The sequence below is a fragment of the Mastigoproctus giganteus genome, chromosome 10, assembly GCF_048544385.1.
Source record: "Mastigoproctus giganteus isolate SK-2022 chromosome 10, ASM4854438v1, whole genome shotgun sequence".
Lineage (NCBI taxonomy): Eukaryota > Metazoa > Arthropoda > Arachnida > Uropygi > Thelyphonidae > Mastigoproctus > Mastigoproctus giganteus.
This window is the reverse complement of record NC_143584.1, coordinates 52,877,554-52,898,421: the sequence shown is the minus strand read 5'-3', so window position 1 is coordinate 52,898,421 and position 20,868 is coordinate 52,877,554. Positions and strand designations below refer to the sequence as shown.

Below are 20,868 nucleotides of genomic sequence, written 5' to 3'. Positions count from 1 at the left end.
TAACAAAAAAGGCTTCAGGACTGCAAATTGTAGCATCTGAAGACTAGGCACCTGCAAAGTCATCTAACTGAGGTGTTTAAGACTATAAATGGATTGAGCAATTAAATGCTAATGGCATTTTTCATCTTGCTCAGACTTCACATGAAGGGGCATAAATTCAAATTGAGGAAGGATGGTTGCAGAGGTGGAAGTTGGTAGTTTAAAAAAATTCAAGGAAGAACTAGACAGATTATTAAAAGGGATACACAGGTGATATGGGAATTTTTTTTTTTTTTTTTTTTTTGCTGATGCTTTATATGCTTGCTTCCTATTCAATACCACTACTGTGGATAAGTGGTTGGAATTGCTTTGTACTCTGTTTTGTTATACTATAATTTGCACTGCATAAGGACCACCATTACTCAAATATATTGCATTAGTGGGGTTGATTAGTGTGTCTTTGATGCATTGATTTTTGTTTACTGTTTGAAATGCAGTGACTCCCAGCCACTGTTGGCCTTGTGGCATTGTGTTGAGATGGGGACATAATGGGCAGTCTATTTTATTTATTTTATTTATTTTTTTTTCACATTACTGGTCATATTGCTGTGGCTGGTTTTCATCTCTGTTTATAGTGATATTTCATGCAATTTTGACTCAGTGCCATCAAGGAAGAACTGCTAAATTTGAATTAGCATTTCAGTATGTTTGTTTGTTTGTTATTTGGAGCATTAGCAACTAAGGCCATGTTGCTCAGAGAATATGAGGTGGTCATTCCCTGACCTTTCCGTATTTGGTGGTGACGGGCTTGAACCCCGGTCTAATCAAGAAGCGTGTGTTATGCACTGCTGCTCCTTCCCACCTGGCTACGGAGGCACCTAGCATTTCAGTAAATTTATATTATTGGTATTTTTAGCAATTAGTATTTTATCTAAATTATCTTTTTTATTTCTACAGAGTGTTGCTCAACTCATCACTTGGGATTCCCTGCTGAGGAATAAATTTTTACATTATTTATTTACAAGTGTACTCTGTGTAAATAGGAACTGAACTGTTTTTATGCTAATGTAATATTTCTATACAAAAAATGTTTAAAAAAAAAGGATGAAGAAAAAAATATATATATTTGTTGTGACGCATCGCCTAAATTAGAGAATAGTTTGTGGTGATCCATGGTCTACTAAAGGTTGAGAAACCCTGTTCTAGAAGATATTCTATCCTTCTTCCTTAAAATAAGGAAGAAGTATAGTTGTACATTAATTTTCTTTTAGCCGAAATGTAATTAACTGTGGGAATAATTTACACTCTAATGTTATAGACTTGGGTGCTTATGTATATTTAAAGAGTTCAACAGATACCTGGTTGACCTCGACAGATACCCAGGTGCACATTTTTTTTTTAAGGTTGTTGGTGAATAAGCCTGCTTTTCTTAGTACTAATAGTAATATTAAAATGGATAAAAAATCTAAGAAGAAACAAGAATAAATAGTAAAAGATTTCAGTATTCCATAAACAGCATATAGTTGTACTTACCAGTTATATCTGATCCTCCATCATCATCTGGCTTCTGCCATTTCAGGGATATTGTTTCACTAGTAGCTGCTGGATATTCTAAATTTTTAGGTGGTCCAGGTTTATCTACATTAATGAAAATATATCAATATAAAAAATTATCAATACACAATTTTACTTTTGCTTTCCATAATATTATTATAGAAAGAAATCTATTTACCCAGTAAGAAATATATGTGTAATTACAGAAGAATAAAAATCTCAATAAAAATGGCTACCCAATTTTTTTTTTTATTATGAAAACCCCAAACACGAGAGGTATTAGTACTTAGTACCTTGTTGGGGTTGAAGGTTGAGAAAACAAAAGAAGATATTTGTTGACATTAGACTTGAACTTCTGTAGACTGTAATTTTCAGGAAATATGTATGAAGAAAGGTTGTTCCAGAAAATGACTGTTGAATGAATAAATGAGGAAGATGAAAAGTTGGTCCTGTGAGTTTGAAGTTGGATTATAAATGGACATTGGCAGTACATGTTTGGACTGTTTTGAAGGAGAGAGTGGGAATTATAGAAGATAATTCAGAAGAACAGTGCCCATGGAAGTATCTGTAGAAAAGGCATGCAGCAGAAACAGTACGTCTATGAGACAGCGAATGGAGAGATTCTGTTAGAGAGGAGTCATTAATTAACCTAACTGCCCTCTTCTGAATGGAATCTAGAAGCCTGAGAGAGATTTTGGGGGCACCGCCCCAGATGTGGGGAACAATATTTCATGGTAGGATGGATTTGCAATTTGTAGAGTGAACAGCTGTTTGGAAGAAAAGTAATTCCGAGAGCGAAAGAGAAAACCAAGTTTTTTAAATACAGAGGAAGCAATATTTGTAATGTGCTTGTGCCAAGAGAGATTAGAAATCAGGGTAATCCCTAAAACAGATATATATCATTTTGCCTATAAATCAGAAAAATGATATATCTGTCACCAAAAATAAGCATAGGAGCAGAAGAATCCTGAAGATCGGCATTTAAGGAATTGGTAGAGGATATTTGAGAAGTTGAAGCTGATTGAGCAGGGCAAGGTTTCTCAAAATGGAAAGTGGAATGCAATGACCTATCATTGGCAAAACTATGGAGAGGATTTCCAGTCAATGGAAGAAGGTCATTAATATACAAGAGGAAAAGAGTGGGGGAAAGAACTGAACCTTGGGTAACACCAGCATTAGTGGAGAAGTTAGAAGACAGAGAGCCATCTACCCTCACCCTCAGTGAGCAGTCAGAGAGAAAACTGGATAACCAATTACAAAAACAAGTTGGCAGATGGAAGCTTGTTTAGAAGACTTTTATGCCAAACACAATCGAAAGTCTTTGAGATGTCAAGCACAACTGCTTGTGTTTCACCAAACTTTTCCATTGAATTTGTCCATAAATGGCCAGAATATCACCAGTGGATCGAGACTGACGGAATCAATACTGGTGATTGCTGATCAGATGGAAGGTTTCTAGATAGTTTAAGAGTTGGCGGTTAATTGATTTCTCCATTAATTTAGAAAGAGTAGAAGTAATTGTAATGGGACAATAATTGGATGGGAGGGATTTGTCACCCTTTTTAGGAACTGGCTGGATATGAGCAAATTTCCAAGCAGAAGGAAAAACACCTTTGGAATAAGAAAGTGAAAAAAGGTGGCAAAGAACAGGAGTAACTTCAGGAGCCCAGGTTTTGAGAACATGTGGAGAAATACCATCAGGACCTGGAGCTTTCTTAGCATCAAGATTCATCAAAATCCTTCTGACATCCTTTTGACGGAAGACCACAGGAGACATTGAGTGAAGCGTATTGGCTGTATGGTGGGAGGTGTTTTACCAAGATCATTAATACATGAGTTGGAAGAAAAATGGGATGCCAGCAGTTCAGCTTTATCCTTGGCTGAAGTGACAACAGATCCATTTGGTTTTGACAGAGGTGGGAGCAGAGATGGGCAAAGGTTGCAGCTAATATCCTTGGAAAGAGACCAGAATGCTCGGCTATCATTAGAGCAAGAAGCAATTTTTCTACTCTTAGCCTGTTCAAAATCTGGTTTGGACTGATTAATAACTGCTTTACAATTGTTGCGAGCTTTGTTGTAGGCAGAAAATGAAGCTGAAGAATTGGAAACAAACCAATTACGATATGAAACGTACTTCTCTTGAACAGCCTTACACATTTATTGGAAAACCAAGGTTTAGAAAAAGAATGGGATTTTAAAGTGGAGTGTGGAATAAAGGATTCCATTTCTACAAGAATAATTTCACTGACACGATCTGAGCAAATGTTGACATCAGAAGTTTTGATGTCAACAAGATGCCAAGGAACAGAAGAAAAGAAATCTTGCAGATCATTCCATTTTGCATTCTTGTAATGCCAAACAACACAAGGTTTGGAATAGCCATGAGATAAAGGCTCCATTGGAAAAGAGACAATCACGAAGTTGTGATCTGAGGTGCCTAATGGACCCACTCGCTTCGACCATGTACTTTGAAGTGTTGTTTGTGAGAAAAAGATCAAGCATGTTGGCTGTATGGTTAGGATTGTCAGGCATTCTTGTAGGTAAATGAACAATCTGTGCAATGTCATTAGTAATTGCAAAAGCCTCAGCATCTCAACCAGATGGGTCTGTGTGACTAGAAAATGGAAGCCAGCTGGAGATGTGAACATTAAAATCACCAAGGAAAATTACCTCACTGTTAGGAAAGTTGGACTGAAGAAAGTCAATTTGCAAAGAGAGGAAGTCAAAGAGCTCCAAGTGATTAGTGGAGTTGGGAGAATGGTAGAGACAACAGATGAATCTGACAGAATGAGGTAGAGAAATTTTAAGCCAGAGAAGATCGAAAAGAGGAAATTCCAAATTACTAAGTCTCTGACAGGGAATATTGGAAGAGACATATATACCAGTACCACTTTTGAGGTGAAAGGAATCATACAGAAAATAATTTGGGCAACTGAGATGAGCAGTAGTTGAATCAACTGATAATTCAGATTCTGTCAGAAAAAGTACATGGGGTTTGGCAGAATGGAAATGGACATTGTTGAGATTAGAATTGAGACCACGTATATTTGTGAATGAACCAGGAAGTGCTTGGGAGGTTTAGATCTTTTCGCAGATAAGCTTACCCTATTAGTTTGACAATTCATGATGTATTCAGTAGTAAGAAAAAGTGTGTCTTGGGGGGAGGGGGGCATTCTGTATGAAGTAATGAAATTTTTATATGGCGTACACATGTTAAGAATATACCCAGATCCTTGACATAATGTGGCCTCGACAATGCCCCTCCCCCACATGCACACTTCTCTGACTCTCTCCAGCCACTATCTGGCAGAGTAGAGGTAGCAAGATTATACACTAGTCGATCCGGAAGCCTCCTAAAGAGTTACCAATAGGTTCGGTCTGGTGTACTAACTAGCAGCCGGCCTGTGAACACCATTTAGCCTCCAGACCTGTACGCAGTACAGGTCTGGAGGCCTCATTTTAGGAAGGATGTAGATTTACTTGAGCGTGTACAGAGAAGGGCAACAAGATTGGTGAAGGGAATAAAGGGATCCTCTTACCAAGAGAGGCTTAAGTTCTGCAAATTGCAGTGGCTGGAGACTAGGCACCTGCGCGGTGATCTGATTGAGGTGTATAAGGCCTTGAATGGGTTGAGCACGCTGAATTCTGATGGGATCCTTCCACTTGTTCAGATTATGAACCTAAGGGGGCATAAATTCAAATTAAGAAAGGACAGATGTAGAATAGATGTGCGAAAATTTGCCTTTAGCCAGCGGGTGGTTAATTGCTGGAACAAACTTCCATCTGTCGTTGTGGAAGTTGATAGGTTGAATAAATTTAAGGAGGAACTGGACAGGCATTTGGAGGGAATGGTGTGATTTTTTTGTTTTTTGGCTGATGATGCATAAGGTCATACACTTGTTTTCTTGCACTACTACTAAATGTAAGGAAGATTGGATCTCTTCATGATGTTCATCATAACCTCAAAAGTCATCAATCCTACTGCATGACAATTATTAATTAGTCACGAAAATGTAGCTTATGACTTACCATAAACTAACACTGTTATATCTGCTGAATCTTCTCCAAATGGATTTTTTACAGAGATGGTATATATGCCACTATCACTTCTCTGTGTAACAGGAATGGACAAGCTGGCACTATCCTCAGGAGATTCTGTTTTTATACGATTTGTTGGTGGAATGGGTTTTTTATTAATGGTCCATGAAACAGTTGGAGGAGGTGCACCAGTAAGGGGAATGTTGATATTTAATGGATCACCAGCTCTCACACGTACTGTTTTGCCATATAATCCATCGAGATGCAATTTAGGTTGCTCTGGAAATATAAATGTTTATTAAGTTTTCAAAAATCATACAGTACTGAATTTTAGTAAATTAATTGTTGGTCAAAGTAAGGTGCAAAGTCTTTTAATAATTAAAAAAGAAACTGTCTGAGGGAGTGAATTTTTAGTTACTAATAAATACAGCATTAAAAAAGCATACTTTTTTAATGCTGTATTTATAAAAGATACATGAATAAAAAGAATACATGAATAAAAAGAATACATGAATAAAAAGATACATGAATGGATACTTATCAGCCAGCCATGAAATGGCTGGCTGATAAGTGTCCATTCATGGCACTTTGCTAGTCTTATTCTGAAGCATAAGAGTAACAAATTTCACAAATTGCTGATATACCTAAAATAAAAACCGAGGGGGGAGGGGGGCGAGAGAGAGAGAGAGAACATCACGGTAGCATAAAAAAATCTACTGACACAAACAAAAATGGTTATCAAAATTTTCCAACTAACAATTAGAAACTTAAATTAGACAGTGCCAGCATTCATCACAAGAAATAATCTTTTCCGTGAAAAGAAAAGCATATATGAGAATTTTGCATCAAACGACATCATAATATTATAGACATCATGATATACCAGCCTGTAACATAATTATTATTATTATTATTACTCCAAGCAAAGTGCCTGCCTGGCAACCCAAAGGTCGGGGGTTCGATTCCCACCTCGGGCTTGGATCAAAGTACTGCAAAAACCTTGGGAGGTGGATTATGGCCACAGAAGCCTATGCGCCAACAACTAAAAAAAAAAAAAAAAATTACTCCAAACATATAAGTGAAGAACTCAAACCCTCCAAAGTATCTCTACCCCTTTCTCCAATTTGGAAAATGGTATCTACTATCAAACAATACTATATTAATGTGGATCACAATTCATGTTATATGAACATGAATTGTAGTCCACATATATGAATCTGTGTTATAAAAGCATACTTTCTTTATTAATTTTGAAAGAAGCTGTGGTACTTATTGAACAGATTCTTTTTAGGGAAATGGTATAGTACACAACAAAAGAAACATATATTAAAGTATGATCTTGGATATTAATATGCTTCTTTCAAGCCAGCACGATTTAGAGAAAGTGAAGGAAATGCATTTTCATTGTGTAGCGAAATTGCTTTTAAACTTAATTCTGAGGCATCAAAAAATACATGCCATTTAGGATTGTATTCAATGTCCATTTTGTACAAAAGACCATTAATATTTTTACAGAAACTTATACCATAAAATATTTCATAACGAAATATTTTAAAAACATTTATGTTTTTGGTACACTAATTTTAGTTGCTGCTTCAAATAACTTCACTGTTGTTATTGTTTTTATTATTATTAGTAGAAGGAGTTAGTGGTGTTGCTGGCAAATGATGCAAGGAACAAGCTTATATAGCATGTATAAGCTCAGAACACACACACACACACCTCTATCCATTCTCTCTAATAAGATGTCTAATTCGTCCTTAAATTTCTTCAACCTACCTACAATCAATTACTATCTGATTGAAAGCACATGTCAAACATCTATCTTGTAGACATTCTTTTTGAAATTTATGTACACATTCCCATGTGTTGATTTTCTAAGAAAGAGTTAGAAAATTAATTAAGTTTACTCATTCCATTTAAAGCCTTAAACACGTCATTCAGTGTCTCCTTGTAAATGGCTAGTTTCCAAGCACTGAAATTTGTAGAACCAAAATGTTTTGTGGTAATAGTACACCTTTGTGTTCTTGACTAATCTCATTGCTCTTGTATGCACCCATTTAAAGAAACCCACATCTTTCTTGAAATAAGGCTTCCAGACTATGCAGTACTCAATATGGCCTAACCATTGCCTTATACAATGGAATAATCACCTCCTTGTTCCTGTTGGCAAAGTTCTGTATATCAATGATAGAACCCCATGAGCTGTTCTAGCAGCCAGTCTGCTGCACTGATCAGAGAATTTCATGTCACACTGTACAATTACTCCCAGGTTTCTTTCACTCTCCACTACTTCGAGTGTGGTGCAACCTAACTGGTATTTTATTCTGGGATTATTGCTATCCATTTTAAATGCAGTATTTTGCATTTAAAATATTAAATCTCATTTGAATCAGCAATTGAGTTTTAACATTTTAAATGCAAGTACATGATGTTAAATTATTTTTTTGCATATAGTTCCTTTGTTGCTGCATCATTGTAGAGGATCAGCTTGGTCAGACAAGATCTCTCCTCCCTTAACAAAATCATGCTGCTATTGCCATATAATGGGGCTCACATCTGGTGAGTATGGGCTTGGCACACCCAGGGTCCTTAGCTGGATATCATCATTCTTCTCTTTCTTGGTGATTCCTTTCTACTTCGCTCTCTTTCTCAGGGTAACTCGAGAATTTTTTTTTTTTTTTTTTGTCTGGTGCAGCATAAGCCTCAGGCTTCCTTGCACCATATAGCTATAATAATAATAATAATAATAATAATAATAATAATAATAATAATGTCTTTAAGCACTGACTCCATTATTTTCATTGGAACAGAAGTCAAGTGTTGAACTTCAAATCTATTACTAGAACTTTTTAAAGAAGTAATGCCAAAAGAAATTTTTCTGAGACATTACACTCCTTTCATAAACTTTGATTATTTCTCTAAAAGGCATGTGAAAGTGATTCTTAATTGATACTATGTAAATATAATTAACCTATCAGTTAGCACACACTGTTACCAGTTTAAACATTGCTTTAATTACTTTATACTAACACATTGTATGATGTGTTAAACACATCAAATATCACTAGGAATAGTGGAGAAAAGAAAGTTAAAAAGAAAGGATAGTAGAAAAAAGTATATGTTCTTAGTAGAATTTAAAGACGTTACAAAAGTTAAATATTTAAAAGTGCATATTACTATAATAAATTACTATTATAGGTTTAGAAGTCCATTTCATGGCTAGCAGCAGTAGTAGTATTAATGGCAAATTATGCACGAAAGAAAGCTTATATAGTATCAGCCAAAAAAAAAAAAAAAAAACCCTACACAGTTCGCCCATCCATACTCTCCAAGAATTTGTCTAGCTCTTCCTTGAATTTATTCAACTCATCCACTTCCACAACAACAGATGGTAGCCTGTTTCAACAATCAGCCACCTGCTGACTGAAGGCAAGCTTCCACACATCTATCCTGCAACCTTCCTTCCTCAACTTGAATTTATGCCACTAATATGTGTAGTCTCAGCAAGTGGAAGAATGCCATTAACATTCAGCTTACTCAATCCATTCAAGCTTTAAACACCTCAATCAGATCTCCTCACAGGAGCCTAATCTCGAGAAGCTGCAATTTGCAGAACTGAAGCCTTTCTGGGTAAAAGCACCCTTTTGTTCCCTTCACCAGTCTGGTTGCCCATTCCAGCAGATCTACATCCTTCCTAAAGTAAGGCCTCTAGACCTGTATACAGTATGCAGCCTAACCATGACCTTACACAGAGGGATAATCACCTATTAATCCCTGCAAGCAAAATTTCTGTATATCATTGACAAAATCCCATGAGTTGCCCTGGCAGCATGTCTGCATTGCTCAGAGAATTTCATGTCTGATTGCAATATTAACCCCCCCCCCCAGGTAGTTTTCATTCTGCACTACCCTGAGTGTAGTACCAAACAGTTGATGTTACAACTCCCATTTCTCAGCCCATCGATTCATTTTTCATAGATCTTGTTGCAGTAGTTCACCCTGATGACTGTCGTTAACCACCCTGCCAACCTTTTCATTATCTGAAAACCTACACATTAAGCGTAATATACCTTGATCAACAGGCGCCTCCGTAGCCAGGTGGGAAGGAGCAGCAGTGCATAGCACATGCTTCTTGATTAGACCGGGGTTCGAACCTGTCACCACCAAATACAGAGGATGTGGAAAGGTCAGGGAATGACCACCGCATATCCCGGAGCAATATGGCCTTAGTTGCTAATGCTCCTAAAAACCAAATAACTAACTAACTAACTAACCTTGATCAACATCACTGATAAATACTGAAAAAAAAAAAACAATGGGCAGCAGCACTGAACCCTGGGGAACTCCACTGATAACATTAGTCCACAAAGAGCAGTGCCCACTGATAACCACTCTGTCTTTTTCCACTTAACCATCCCTTAAATGCTGTCTCCAGATTTGAACACAGTATTCCAAGTGTGGTCTAACAATAGCCTTATATAATGGGATTATGATGTCCTTATCTCTACTAGCAAATATTCGATAAATCATCAGTAGGACACCATGGGTCTTCCTTGCAACCTGTCTCCAATGCTTGGAGAACTTCATGTCTGACCGTATCATAACTTCCGAGTCCATTTCTTCCACTACTGACTTGAGTTCAACTCCACAAAGTATATATGTTATTTTGGGGTTACTTTTCCTGAGGTGTAAGACCTTGCATTTCGCTGGATTAAAGCATAGCTGCCACTTTTCTGACCATCTCTGAATTCTATCTAGGGCACTCTGAAGAAGCTCTGCTCAGCGGTCATCTTTAACTACTATACCAATCTTTACATCATCTGCAAATTTAGACATCAAGCTCTCTATCCCTTCATCGATGCCATTTAAGAAAATCAAAAACAACGGTTGTCCCAATACTGATCCTTGGGGAACCCCCACTTCTTATAGTAACCAAATCTGAGGAATAACCATTTATCACAACCCTCTGCCTCCTGCCCTAAAGCCATCCTGCTATCCATCTAAGGATTTTCTCTGTGATTCCAACCTGTTTCAGCATATAAAGTAACCACTCATGTGGGATTAAGTCAAATGCTTTGCTGAAATCCAAATAAACAATGTCGAAATTATTCCCTAAATCCAGCTCATGAGTGACCCTGTCAAAATAGCTAACCAGATTTGTTAAACATGATTTTTCCTTTACAAAACCATGCTGTGTATCCTTCAGAATTTCATTTCTATCAAAATGATGCTGATTCCACCCTTGATCATTACTTCCATGATTTTCCCTAAACTGAAGTTAGAATAATCGGTTGTTGATTTCCCACTACACTCTTAGATTCTTAGTAGTAACCTGCATACACTCTTAGCAGTAACCTGCCCTTAATGCCACATTGCTCCAGTTTGTACAGCAGTCTTTTATGTGCAGCAGTATAAAAATCCTTACTGAATTCCAAGTATATGATGTCAAAATTATTTTTTGCATCCAGTTCCTTGGTTACTGCTTCAGAGTAACCTATCAGATTGGTTAGACAAGACAGCCCCTTACCTATTCCATGGTGTGATTGCAGTATAACTGCATGCCTGTCCAGATGGTCCTGCATTACTTCTGTAACCAGTCATTCATCATTTTTTCTGGAAAAGATGTTAAGTTAACAGGTTTGTAATCACTCATATTGCCTTTTGATCTCCCTTTATGAACTGGGTATACATTTGCACATCTCGAGTCAATGAGGACCACTCAAGGATGCTCTTATAATTATATCTAACGGTTTCCTTACTTCCTTTGCCTCCCTTAATATAACTGGATAGATTCCATCCACCCCAGGTGTCTTTTTTTATGTCCATCAACAACAATTTATCCTCCACTTTCCTTTCAGTTATCACAAAGACATTTAGCTCCTCATCAGAGTTTGACATACTTTAGGCATCCCTTTCCCTAAAGAATTCTCATGTGTGAATGCAGATGCAAAATACCTATTCAATTTGTCCACAATCTGAGCAGGGTCATCAACAGTTAACCCAGTCACATCAAGTAGTCCAATGTGATTTTACTGTTAATATAAGCATAGAAGTCTTTGCTGTTTTTCTTTGCATTGTTTAGCATTAGCATTAGTAGAGGCATATGATGCAAGAAAGCAAGCTATGCAGCATCAACCAAAAAAAAAAAAAAAAAACACCCTTCCACTTCACCCCTCCGTTCGTTCGAAATACCTGTCCAGCTGAGCCTTAAATTTATTTAGGCTATCAACTTCCACAACAAAGGATGGAAGTCTGTTCCGCCAACCAAATACCCGCTGGCTAAAGGCAAATTTCCACACATCTATCGTACATCTGTCTTTCCTCAATTTGAATTCATGCCCTCTCAGGTGATTATTCTGAGCAAGAGGCAGTATCCCATCAGCATTGAGCATGCTCAAATCATTCAAGGCTTTGTACATCTCTATCAGATCACCTCGCCGGTGCCTAGTCTCCAGACACCGTAATTTGCAAAACTTAAGCCTTTCTTCGTAAGAGCAACCCTTTGTTCCATTCACTAATCTTGTTGCCCTTCTCTGTACACTTTCCAGCAGCTCTACATACTTCTTGAAATGAGGCCTCCAGACATGTAAACAGTACTCAAGGTGCGGCCTGACCATTGCCTTATACAAGGGAATAATCACCTCCCTATCCCTGCTAGAAAAATTCCTGTATATCATTGATAAGACACCATGAGCTACTCTTGCAGCCCGCCTGCTCTGCTCAGAGAACTTCATATCTGCCTGCACAATTACCCCCAGGTCCTTTTCATTCTCTACCACTGTCAGTGTAGTACCACAGCATTGATACGTTATTCTGGGGTTGCTGTTTCCCATATGTAGTACTTTACATTTATCAATGTTAAACTTCATTTGCCACCTCTCAGCCCATCTGCTCAACCTTTCCAGATCCTGTTGCAGCAGCATAGCATCAGTAGTGTCCTTAACAACCCTGCCAGCCTTTATATCGTCTGCAAACATGGACATTAAGCTTGATATACCATCATCAATATTATTTATAAATACAGAAAACAACAATGGACCCAATACTGAACCATGAGGGACTCCACTAATAACATTAGTCCACGATGAGCAGTGTCCATTAATTACCACTCTCTGTCTTCTGCCACTCAACCATCCCTTTATCCATAGCAACAATTTGCCACCAATGCCACACTGCTCCAATTTGTGCAGCAGTCTTCCATGTGCAACAGTATCAAAACCCTTTCTAACATCCAAATATATAATATCAAAGTTATTCCCTGCATCCAATTCTTTTGTGACTACATCATAGTATTCAATTAAATTGGTCAGGCAAGACCTTCCCTTGACAAAAACATGCTGTGTCTGAGTTATAACTGAATTCTTGTCTAGATGATCCTGCAGTGCTTCTTTAACCAGTGCCTCCATAATTTTCCTGGAACAGAAGTTAAACTCACAGATCTATAATTACTTGTGTCAGCCTTTGATCCTCCTTTGTGAATTGGGGTCACATTTGCACATCTCCAGTCTATGGGTACCTCCCCTGAGTCCAAGGAAGCTCTCATAATTATGGCTAAGGGTTTGTTTACTTCCTTTGCTGCCCCCCTTTAATATAACTGGATAGATCCCATCCACCCCAGGTGCCTTTCTTATGTTTATCTTCAACAATTTCTCCTACACTTTACTCTCAGTTATTACAAGATTATCTAGCTTACTGCCAGAGTTGAAAACACCTCTGGCATTCCCCTCGCTGAATATCTCCTCGTGTGTGAATGTCGATGCAAAATATTCATTTAGCTTGTTAGCTACCTGTGCAGGATCATCAACAGTTGAACTATCGATATCAAGTGGACCAATCTGATTCATCCCCTTCCTTCTAGAGTTTACATAGGTAAAGAATTCTTTGTTGTTTTTCTTTGCATCCTTTGCCAAAGATTTCCCATAATCTGCCTTCGCCTGCTTAACCACCTTTGTAACTTGGTTACAGATCAACTTATATCTATCATAGGCTTCTGTGTCACATGTTAATTTATATGTATCCCATGCATTTTTCTTCTCTGCCATATGTCTCATTAGTTCTTCTGACATCCATTTAGGACTAAACCTTGAACAATATTTCTTAGTTGATATGTAAAGCCTAGTAGCTTCCAAGATAAGTTCTTTGAATGCTTCCCATTTTGAATTTGCTGTTGATAACATCATCAGTTGGTCCCACTGTATAGAATTTAAATACTGTCTCAGACCATCGTAGTCACCTCTGTGAAAGCAAAAACCCTTCCCTTTACCCCTGATGGTAGTTACCTCTTTGAGTAAATCCCACTTCAGCACACTGTGATCACTGCCACCTAGTGGTTCCTTTATCTGCAGATTCTTAGTGCATGAAGAATCACTACTGATAATCAAATCAAGAGTATTACTCCCTCTAGTTGCCTTCCGAATATGCTGATGTAAAAAACAATCATCCAATAAATCCCCAAAAGACTTACTATTGTGTGAGTGACTAACCCACAAATTCCAGTCAATATCTGGGAAATTAAAATCCCCCATTATAAGACTCTCTGATTTACTGGCCCACTGTATTTCCCTGTACAGTTTCTTATTATACTCATCAGAGTCATTAGGCCTATAGCACACTCCTATTCTCAATTTTGATCTCCCAATGCTTATGTCACACAAAACTGACTCGACACTGCACTGTCCAGCGATGTTGACTGGCTTCACTTCCTTGGATTTTGTGTGTTTCTTAACTAATAGCATAACCTCTCCTCCTTTCCTATCCTTTCTGTACACATTGAACTCCCCAAATTCCAGTTCTGCCTTCCTTATATCTGTGTGACACCACGGCTCTAATATCCCAACAACATCTGCCTTTGATGTTTTGAGCAATACCTCAAATTCATCAAATTTATTTACCAAACTCCTAGAATTGGTGTACACGCAAGTATACATGCACCTGTTCCTATTCTTAGCTACCCTAACACAACCCATGTGTTTACTTGTACCGCAATCTCTCCCAGCAGTCTCTGAAATATCCTGCATCTTGTTTTCCAGGCTGCTGCTCATTCCAATAGAAGCTGTGCAAGAATCACTTTCACCTCTGCCAGTGGCTACTGTTAATCTATTAGTCCTTGTATCTCCCCTGATACAACCCACCTAACACTGCCTCGATAGCATCAGCAAATATTCTTGCACCCTTTCTATTTTAGTGTATCCCATCCCTGTAGAAGCAGTCTCTCCTGTTAACAAGTACAGACCAGGCTGAAAAAAATTCTACCCCTTGAGCCTTGCACAATCTTTCCAGGGCTGAATTGATCAACAAAGCTCTCATTATATACAACCTCCTATTGTGTCTGGGCAGAATTACAGACACTTTCAAATTCAACCTAATTCACTTATAGATAATAATTATTTTATAAATCCAAATAAACACCAAACAGTATGATTAGCATCTGATGTATCATTTTTGTTGTCCAGCTCTGTGGATGACTATTCTTTATTTTGAATTCTTGTGTCTTCATGGTAAAACTCTTAAAAATGTGATGTCTTACTTTAGCCTTTTGAGACATCAGGATAAGTACTCTGAAACTGGTTGCGGCTTTTTATATTGGGTTAGTTTGTTTACGTACAAGCCAAACTTGTACGTGCAGTCACTTTATTCTATGTATCCAGTGAACATCTGGTGTGACAACATGCATGTCATGTATGATACTTTAGGACATGCTTGCCAGTCTGTTTCCAACATTTTTTATGGAAATCAAGGTTAAAGAACTATTTTGGACTTAGCCGGTGATCATTTTACATCATATTTTGTATTTTTATTTCAGCCAACATCCCTGCTGAAGTTTTTTGTTTTGTTTATAAATCTCTCTCTCTCTCTATTACTCTAGTACAATTCTCAGGCAATACTCCGGTACACTGCTTTACATTGGAGTATTGGTGCTCTTAGTACTATTTGAAATACTATCCCGAAGGATGGAAGAAAATAAGTCATTCAAAAAGTTCTTCTGAAGGTAGATTAAGCTCTAACATCCAAAATCTTCACTGGATCTCATTAAAAACTTCTTTAATGAGATCCAATGAAGATTTTGATATATCTGAGAGGAAAATGGTGGAAAATGGTCAATATGAATCTTCATGCTGGTTCATTTAAATATCATATACTCAACTGAATGAAGTGGATATTGATCAGAGTTAGTAGCAGCTTCCCATATTTCAGGCTATAAAGATGATATGTTATGAGCTTTGGTATAATTTATAATTATTTTTGAGTCTGATACATTAATTACATTTTGTTTAAGAAGTAATTTTTTTATTATTTTTTTAAGGGTCATAGTTTTAGATTTATTAATATGCAACATGAAAAGAAGTTCAGAATCCAGTAAACACAGGTATCAACTGCGTTTACTGGTTGGACTGTTTTAGAATTTATTCAAAAGTATCAAACCCTCTCTTGGTTGGTTGTTTTAGGATTTTATGGCGCATTAGCATCTAAGGCATCTAATGTTCCAAGTCAAAAAAGTATAAAATATAAAAGTATAATATTATAATTGTTTATATATTATTGTAAAGGAGTATACAGTATAAAAAGTTTATAAAGCATAAAATGATAAAAACATTCTAGATAAAGTTATTTAGATTAATAAGCTGTAAAAACTTAAATATAGCTGACATGTTGTCGTTGTCTGATAAAATCTGTTTGAGTGTATAAGGCTCAGACAGATGGCTAAAACATAAACAACGATCATTATTATTATTATTATTATTATTATTATCATTAGCCATATGGTGCAAGGAAGCCTGAGGCTTATGCTGCACCAGCTAAAAAAAAATTTCTGAATTACCCTGGGGGAGGGGGGGGGGAGAGAGAGAGAGAGAGTCAAAAGGAAATCATCAAGAAAGAGAAGAATGATGATATCCAGCTCAGGACCCTGGGTGCACCAAGCCTATGCTCACCAGAAGAGAGCCCTTGGGGTTATGAAAAGACAGACATTCAATTAAAATATGATGGACTGTTAAAATGGGGTCACAATTTCATCTGCCCTTAGCAGACAGCAATGTATCAAGTGACAATGTCCTATGCGGAGCCGAGATAGAACAAATTCCTCTTTTCGGTTCCTGCACAGACTAGACTGCCAATGTTCAATTACAGGCTTAATCTCATTTAATTTGTTTGCAGCCTGTCCATGCCATGAGTGTTGCCATTGGGATACCACTTTCTTTCGAATTACTTGCCTGCAGTCTGTATAGAGGACTAACAGGCAAGAGTTAAAGAGGTTCATTGATTTGGCTGCAGTGTCTGCCAAATCATTACCTGAGATCCCAATGTGGCCTGGGATCCAGCAGAAATGAACATCAAATTCAGATTGTGAAAGGAAGTGCAGCTTCTGCTGTATCCGGGTCAGGACAGGATGAGGGTTGAACCTCATCGATGATAACGCCTGAAATGAACTCAGAGAATCGGTACATATAATATATTTTTTGTGATGGGTGGTTTGTATACAGTCCAAGGCTAGCTCAACTGCATGCAGCTCTGCAGTGAACACACTGCATTCGTGGGAGATCTGCTCAGATACCGTGGTGTCTGGGAAAATAGCTGCAGATCCAACAGACATTTCTGACCTTGAGCCATCTGTGTAGACGGGCAAGAAGTCAGAATGTTCAGAGTGCTGTGCTAAAAAGAGCTGCAAGTAGACAGCAGATGGTGTGCTGTCCTTTCTCCAATTATTAAGGGAGAGATTGCAGTTTAGGAAAAGAGAATGCCAGGGTGGAGTGGGTTGCCCTGGCATTCTCTTTTCCCAAACTGCAACATTGTCTAATGTGATGTCCAAATCGCTAATAGCCTTTGGATACGAATACCGAATGGTTGATTGGCAGTCTGGCGAGTGTTATACAGATTTTCCAAACGTGGCTCAAAAACGGGTGTCTGTGTCCGTGTCAGATGGTCTGGCAGGGATTTCAGTTTAAAAGCATACTGTAGAGACAACTATTTCCTATGAAACAATAATGAGGGCTCATTTGCTTCGACATATAGGCTCTGGACAGGAGATGTTCGGAATGCCCCAGTGGCAATACGGATCGCCTGATGGTGGATGGGATCCAGCCATCGGAGTACGCTGAGTCTATAAGATGCATATACCTTGCACCTAATTTAACTTTGATCGCACAAGTGCATGATAGAGGCACAAAAGGGTGCACCGGTCAGCACCCCAAGAATGTGAAGAGATTGCAAGTAGGATATTCAAGCTCTCATGCACTTTGTACGAAGTTGATGAATGTGTTGTAGAAAGGTCAACTTTCTGTCAAATACGAGCCCCAAAAATCTAGTCTCAGATACTACTGGAATAGCATTAAGTCCAAGCCTCAATTCAGGTTCGGGGTGAAGATTGCACTTTCTGAAAAAATTTATGCAAACAGTCTTCTGTGTAGAGAACTTGAATCCATTATTCATTGCCCATGAATTCAGATGGTCAAAGGCATGTTACAGTTGCCTCTCCATTACCCTCATGTTACAGGAATGACAGAGTATGCTAAAATTGTCAACATAGAGGACACAATTTACAATTGTAGGAAGTTGTTCTGTGATGGTATTCACTTTGATGGTAAAAAGCTTAAAATTGATCCTTGAGGTACTCCCTCCTCTTGGCTAAAAGAGTGAGAGAGAGAGAGTAGATCCTACATGGACTTGGAAAGAATGATGAGATAAAATGTTTTTTATAAAATCTGGGAGATGACCTCTAAGGCCAATGCTGTAGAGGTCTTTTAAAATTCCAAATCTCCAAGTTGTGTCATAGACTTTTTCCATATTGGAAGAACATGACACCAGGTGTTCTCGTTTTAAAAAGGCATCTTGAATGGAAGTTTTGAGCCTGATTAAATGGTCAAGTTGACCTATTCCTGTGGAAGCCGCACTGCAATCTGAAGATGAGCCCATTTGCCTCCAAATACCATATGAGGATGGCATTAACCATTCTCTTCAGAATTTTGCACAGACAGCTGGTCAGAGCAATAGGATGGTAGTCCATTGAGATTTTAGGATCTTTTCCTGGCTTAGGAAAGGCAAGCACGAATGCCTTATGCCAGGAATCCGGAAACTCTTCTTGAAATATTCTGTTATATAGAAAGAGCAGTTGGTCCATGGATTTTGCAGACAGATGCTTGATCGTATCATAATGGATAAGATCTGGTCCAGCAGCACCTACCTTGGTAAGAGTTAGAGCTGTTTTTAATTCTTCTGTGATGAACGGCCCGTTATAGGGATAAGACTTTTTTGATTTAAAGTTAATTGGCTGCTTTTCGAGTTTGTCTTTCCAGACCAGAAATTCTGGGGAGTAAGAAAATGTTGACAGAATGGCAGAAAAGGTCTCCCCAAGTACATTGGCTATTGCAGTTGGGTCCGCAATAATGCATCCATTACATTCCAGGACTGATGAATGGTGCGATGTATATTTGCTCTTCATTTTCTGGATTTTTTCTCAGATAGCTTTACTGCTAGTAGACTGGGTAATAGTAGATGTAAAGTGGATCCAGGATTCCTTTTGGCTCTGACAACGAGTATATTGTGTTTCGCGTGCACGTTTGAAGGCTAAAAGATTGGCTGTGGTAAGATATCGTCGGAATATACACCAAGCTTTATTTTGTACTTTTTTGCTGATGTGCATGCAGAATTCCACCAAGGTTTTGGAAATGGTGGGAACCAGCTAGATGTTTTTGGAATTGTAGCTGCAGCTGTATGGACAATGCTTTCTGTGATGTACGCCACTGTATCATTGATAGGCTCTTGACTGCCTGCACTGATATTAAAGTCTACCAGATGTTGAAAGGTATTCCAGTCAGCCTGATCAATCTTCAATTGCGGTAACCTAAAAGGTGGGCACGGCCTCCCTTTAGGTAAGTTGGTTATCACGGGGAAGTGATCGCTTCCATAAAGGTTCTCTTCACTCTACCTCTCAGGTGAGTGAAGGAAGGAGAGAGGGGGAGCATATAGAGAGAATACAGGTAGGCATGTGGAAAAGGTGTTAGTTCCCACATTTAGAAGGGAAAGGTCATTGTCAGTGAGCATATGCTCTATGAAAAGTCCCCTTCCATTATGTTGGCACTACCCCACAGGGTGTTATGTCCATTGAGATTGCCCAGAAGTAAGACAGGAGTAGGCAGCTGCACAATGAGATCATCATGGTCTTTCTGGGAGACATCAGCCCCATGTGGCAAATAAACTGAACAGACTGTTAATAAAAACCCTACCGTAAGGCGAACTGCTACGGCTTCTATGTTGGTGAAGAGCGGAATAGTTTGAAATGGGGTATGGTTGCCTAGAAGTATGGCAACACCCCCATGAGTTGGTCCATCCCTGGTTCTGTCCTTTTGGATGATAGTAGTGTTATGAAGGGAAGGGTTTTCATTTGCCTTCAGGTATGTCTCTTGTAAGCAAAAGCAAACTGGCTCATGCTTTTGCAAGAGGGCCTTCATGTGATCATTGTTTCACCGGAATCCACGACAGTTCCATTGTAGGAATTTAACCATTATTTTGGCTTGGTGGGTCCATTAGGAGGCTTCCGAGGTGCTGAGGGCTTACTTTTGTCAGTCTTGGCTTTATCTTTCCTGGGGAAGTACGGACGCTGTCCAGTGTCCATTTCCTCCTCAGCAAAGAGTTCCAAGACTGAATCTTCTTGTTCCTCCTTCTCCTCGACATCCATGTTTTCTTGGGTACTAGGGAATACTTCAACTTTCTTAGTTTTTTCTTTAGAAATTGCTTCTGTTACTTGTGGAGCATTAGGAGGTATCGATATGGGAGTGGCAGCTGATTGGTCTTTCTGTGCAGGTTTTTGTGGGCCTAAGAGGTAACGTGTGATGGGAGTGAATGATTCTTTCGGAGGAATGGTCATGTCTGTCTGAGTTCCGTTGGAACATCTCCCTGCTACCTTCTGGGTGTAGGTGGGTTTGTTGATATTTAGAGGTTTCATCACTTTCCTTGCCTCCTGGTATGATATATTCAGCTCTGCCTTCAGCCATTGGATTTCTTTATCTTCTTTCAACCTCTGACATGCTAGTGAGTAGGCTGGATGTTCTCACTTGCAGTTAATGCAGGTGGGTTTTGTGGCTGAACATGCTACTGTTTCGTTATCTTTGCATCATACTGAGCGCATGCAAGGACTCCAAGGCAAGCCATTTGAGAATGTCCATATTTCTGCCATTTAAAACACCGTAAAGAGTTTGAAACATATGGACATACTGGATAGTTGATGTAGCCAGCTTTAATCTCATCAGGAGACTTAGGTAAGTTAAAAGTCAGGATTATGTTTCTAGTTTTAACAACTTT

General features: G+C 38.5%; 1 protein-coding gene across 2 annotated transcripts in view; it reads right to left on the bottom strand.

The window, feature by feature from the left end:
• Window positions 1–20,868, bottom strand: part of LOC150079033 (twitchin-like) — a 2,795,346-nt gene that overhangs the window by 979,717 nt on the left and 1,794,761 nt on the right. For both annotated transcript variants that reach the window (XM_090382361.1, XM_090382360.1), the window contains 2 exons: window positions 5,563–5,850; window positions 1,513–1,617 (listed from right to left, as the gene is read on the bottom strand). In XM_090382361.1, coding sequence (XP_090238487.1) covers window positions 1,513–1,617; window positions 5,563–5,850 — 393 coding nt within the window. The remainder of the gene's footprint in view (window positions 1–1,512; window positions 1,618–5,562; window positions 5,851–20,868) is intronic.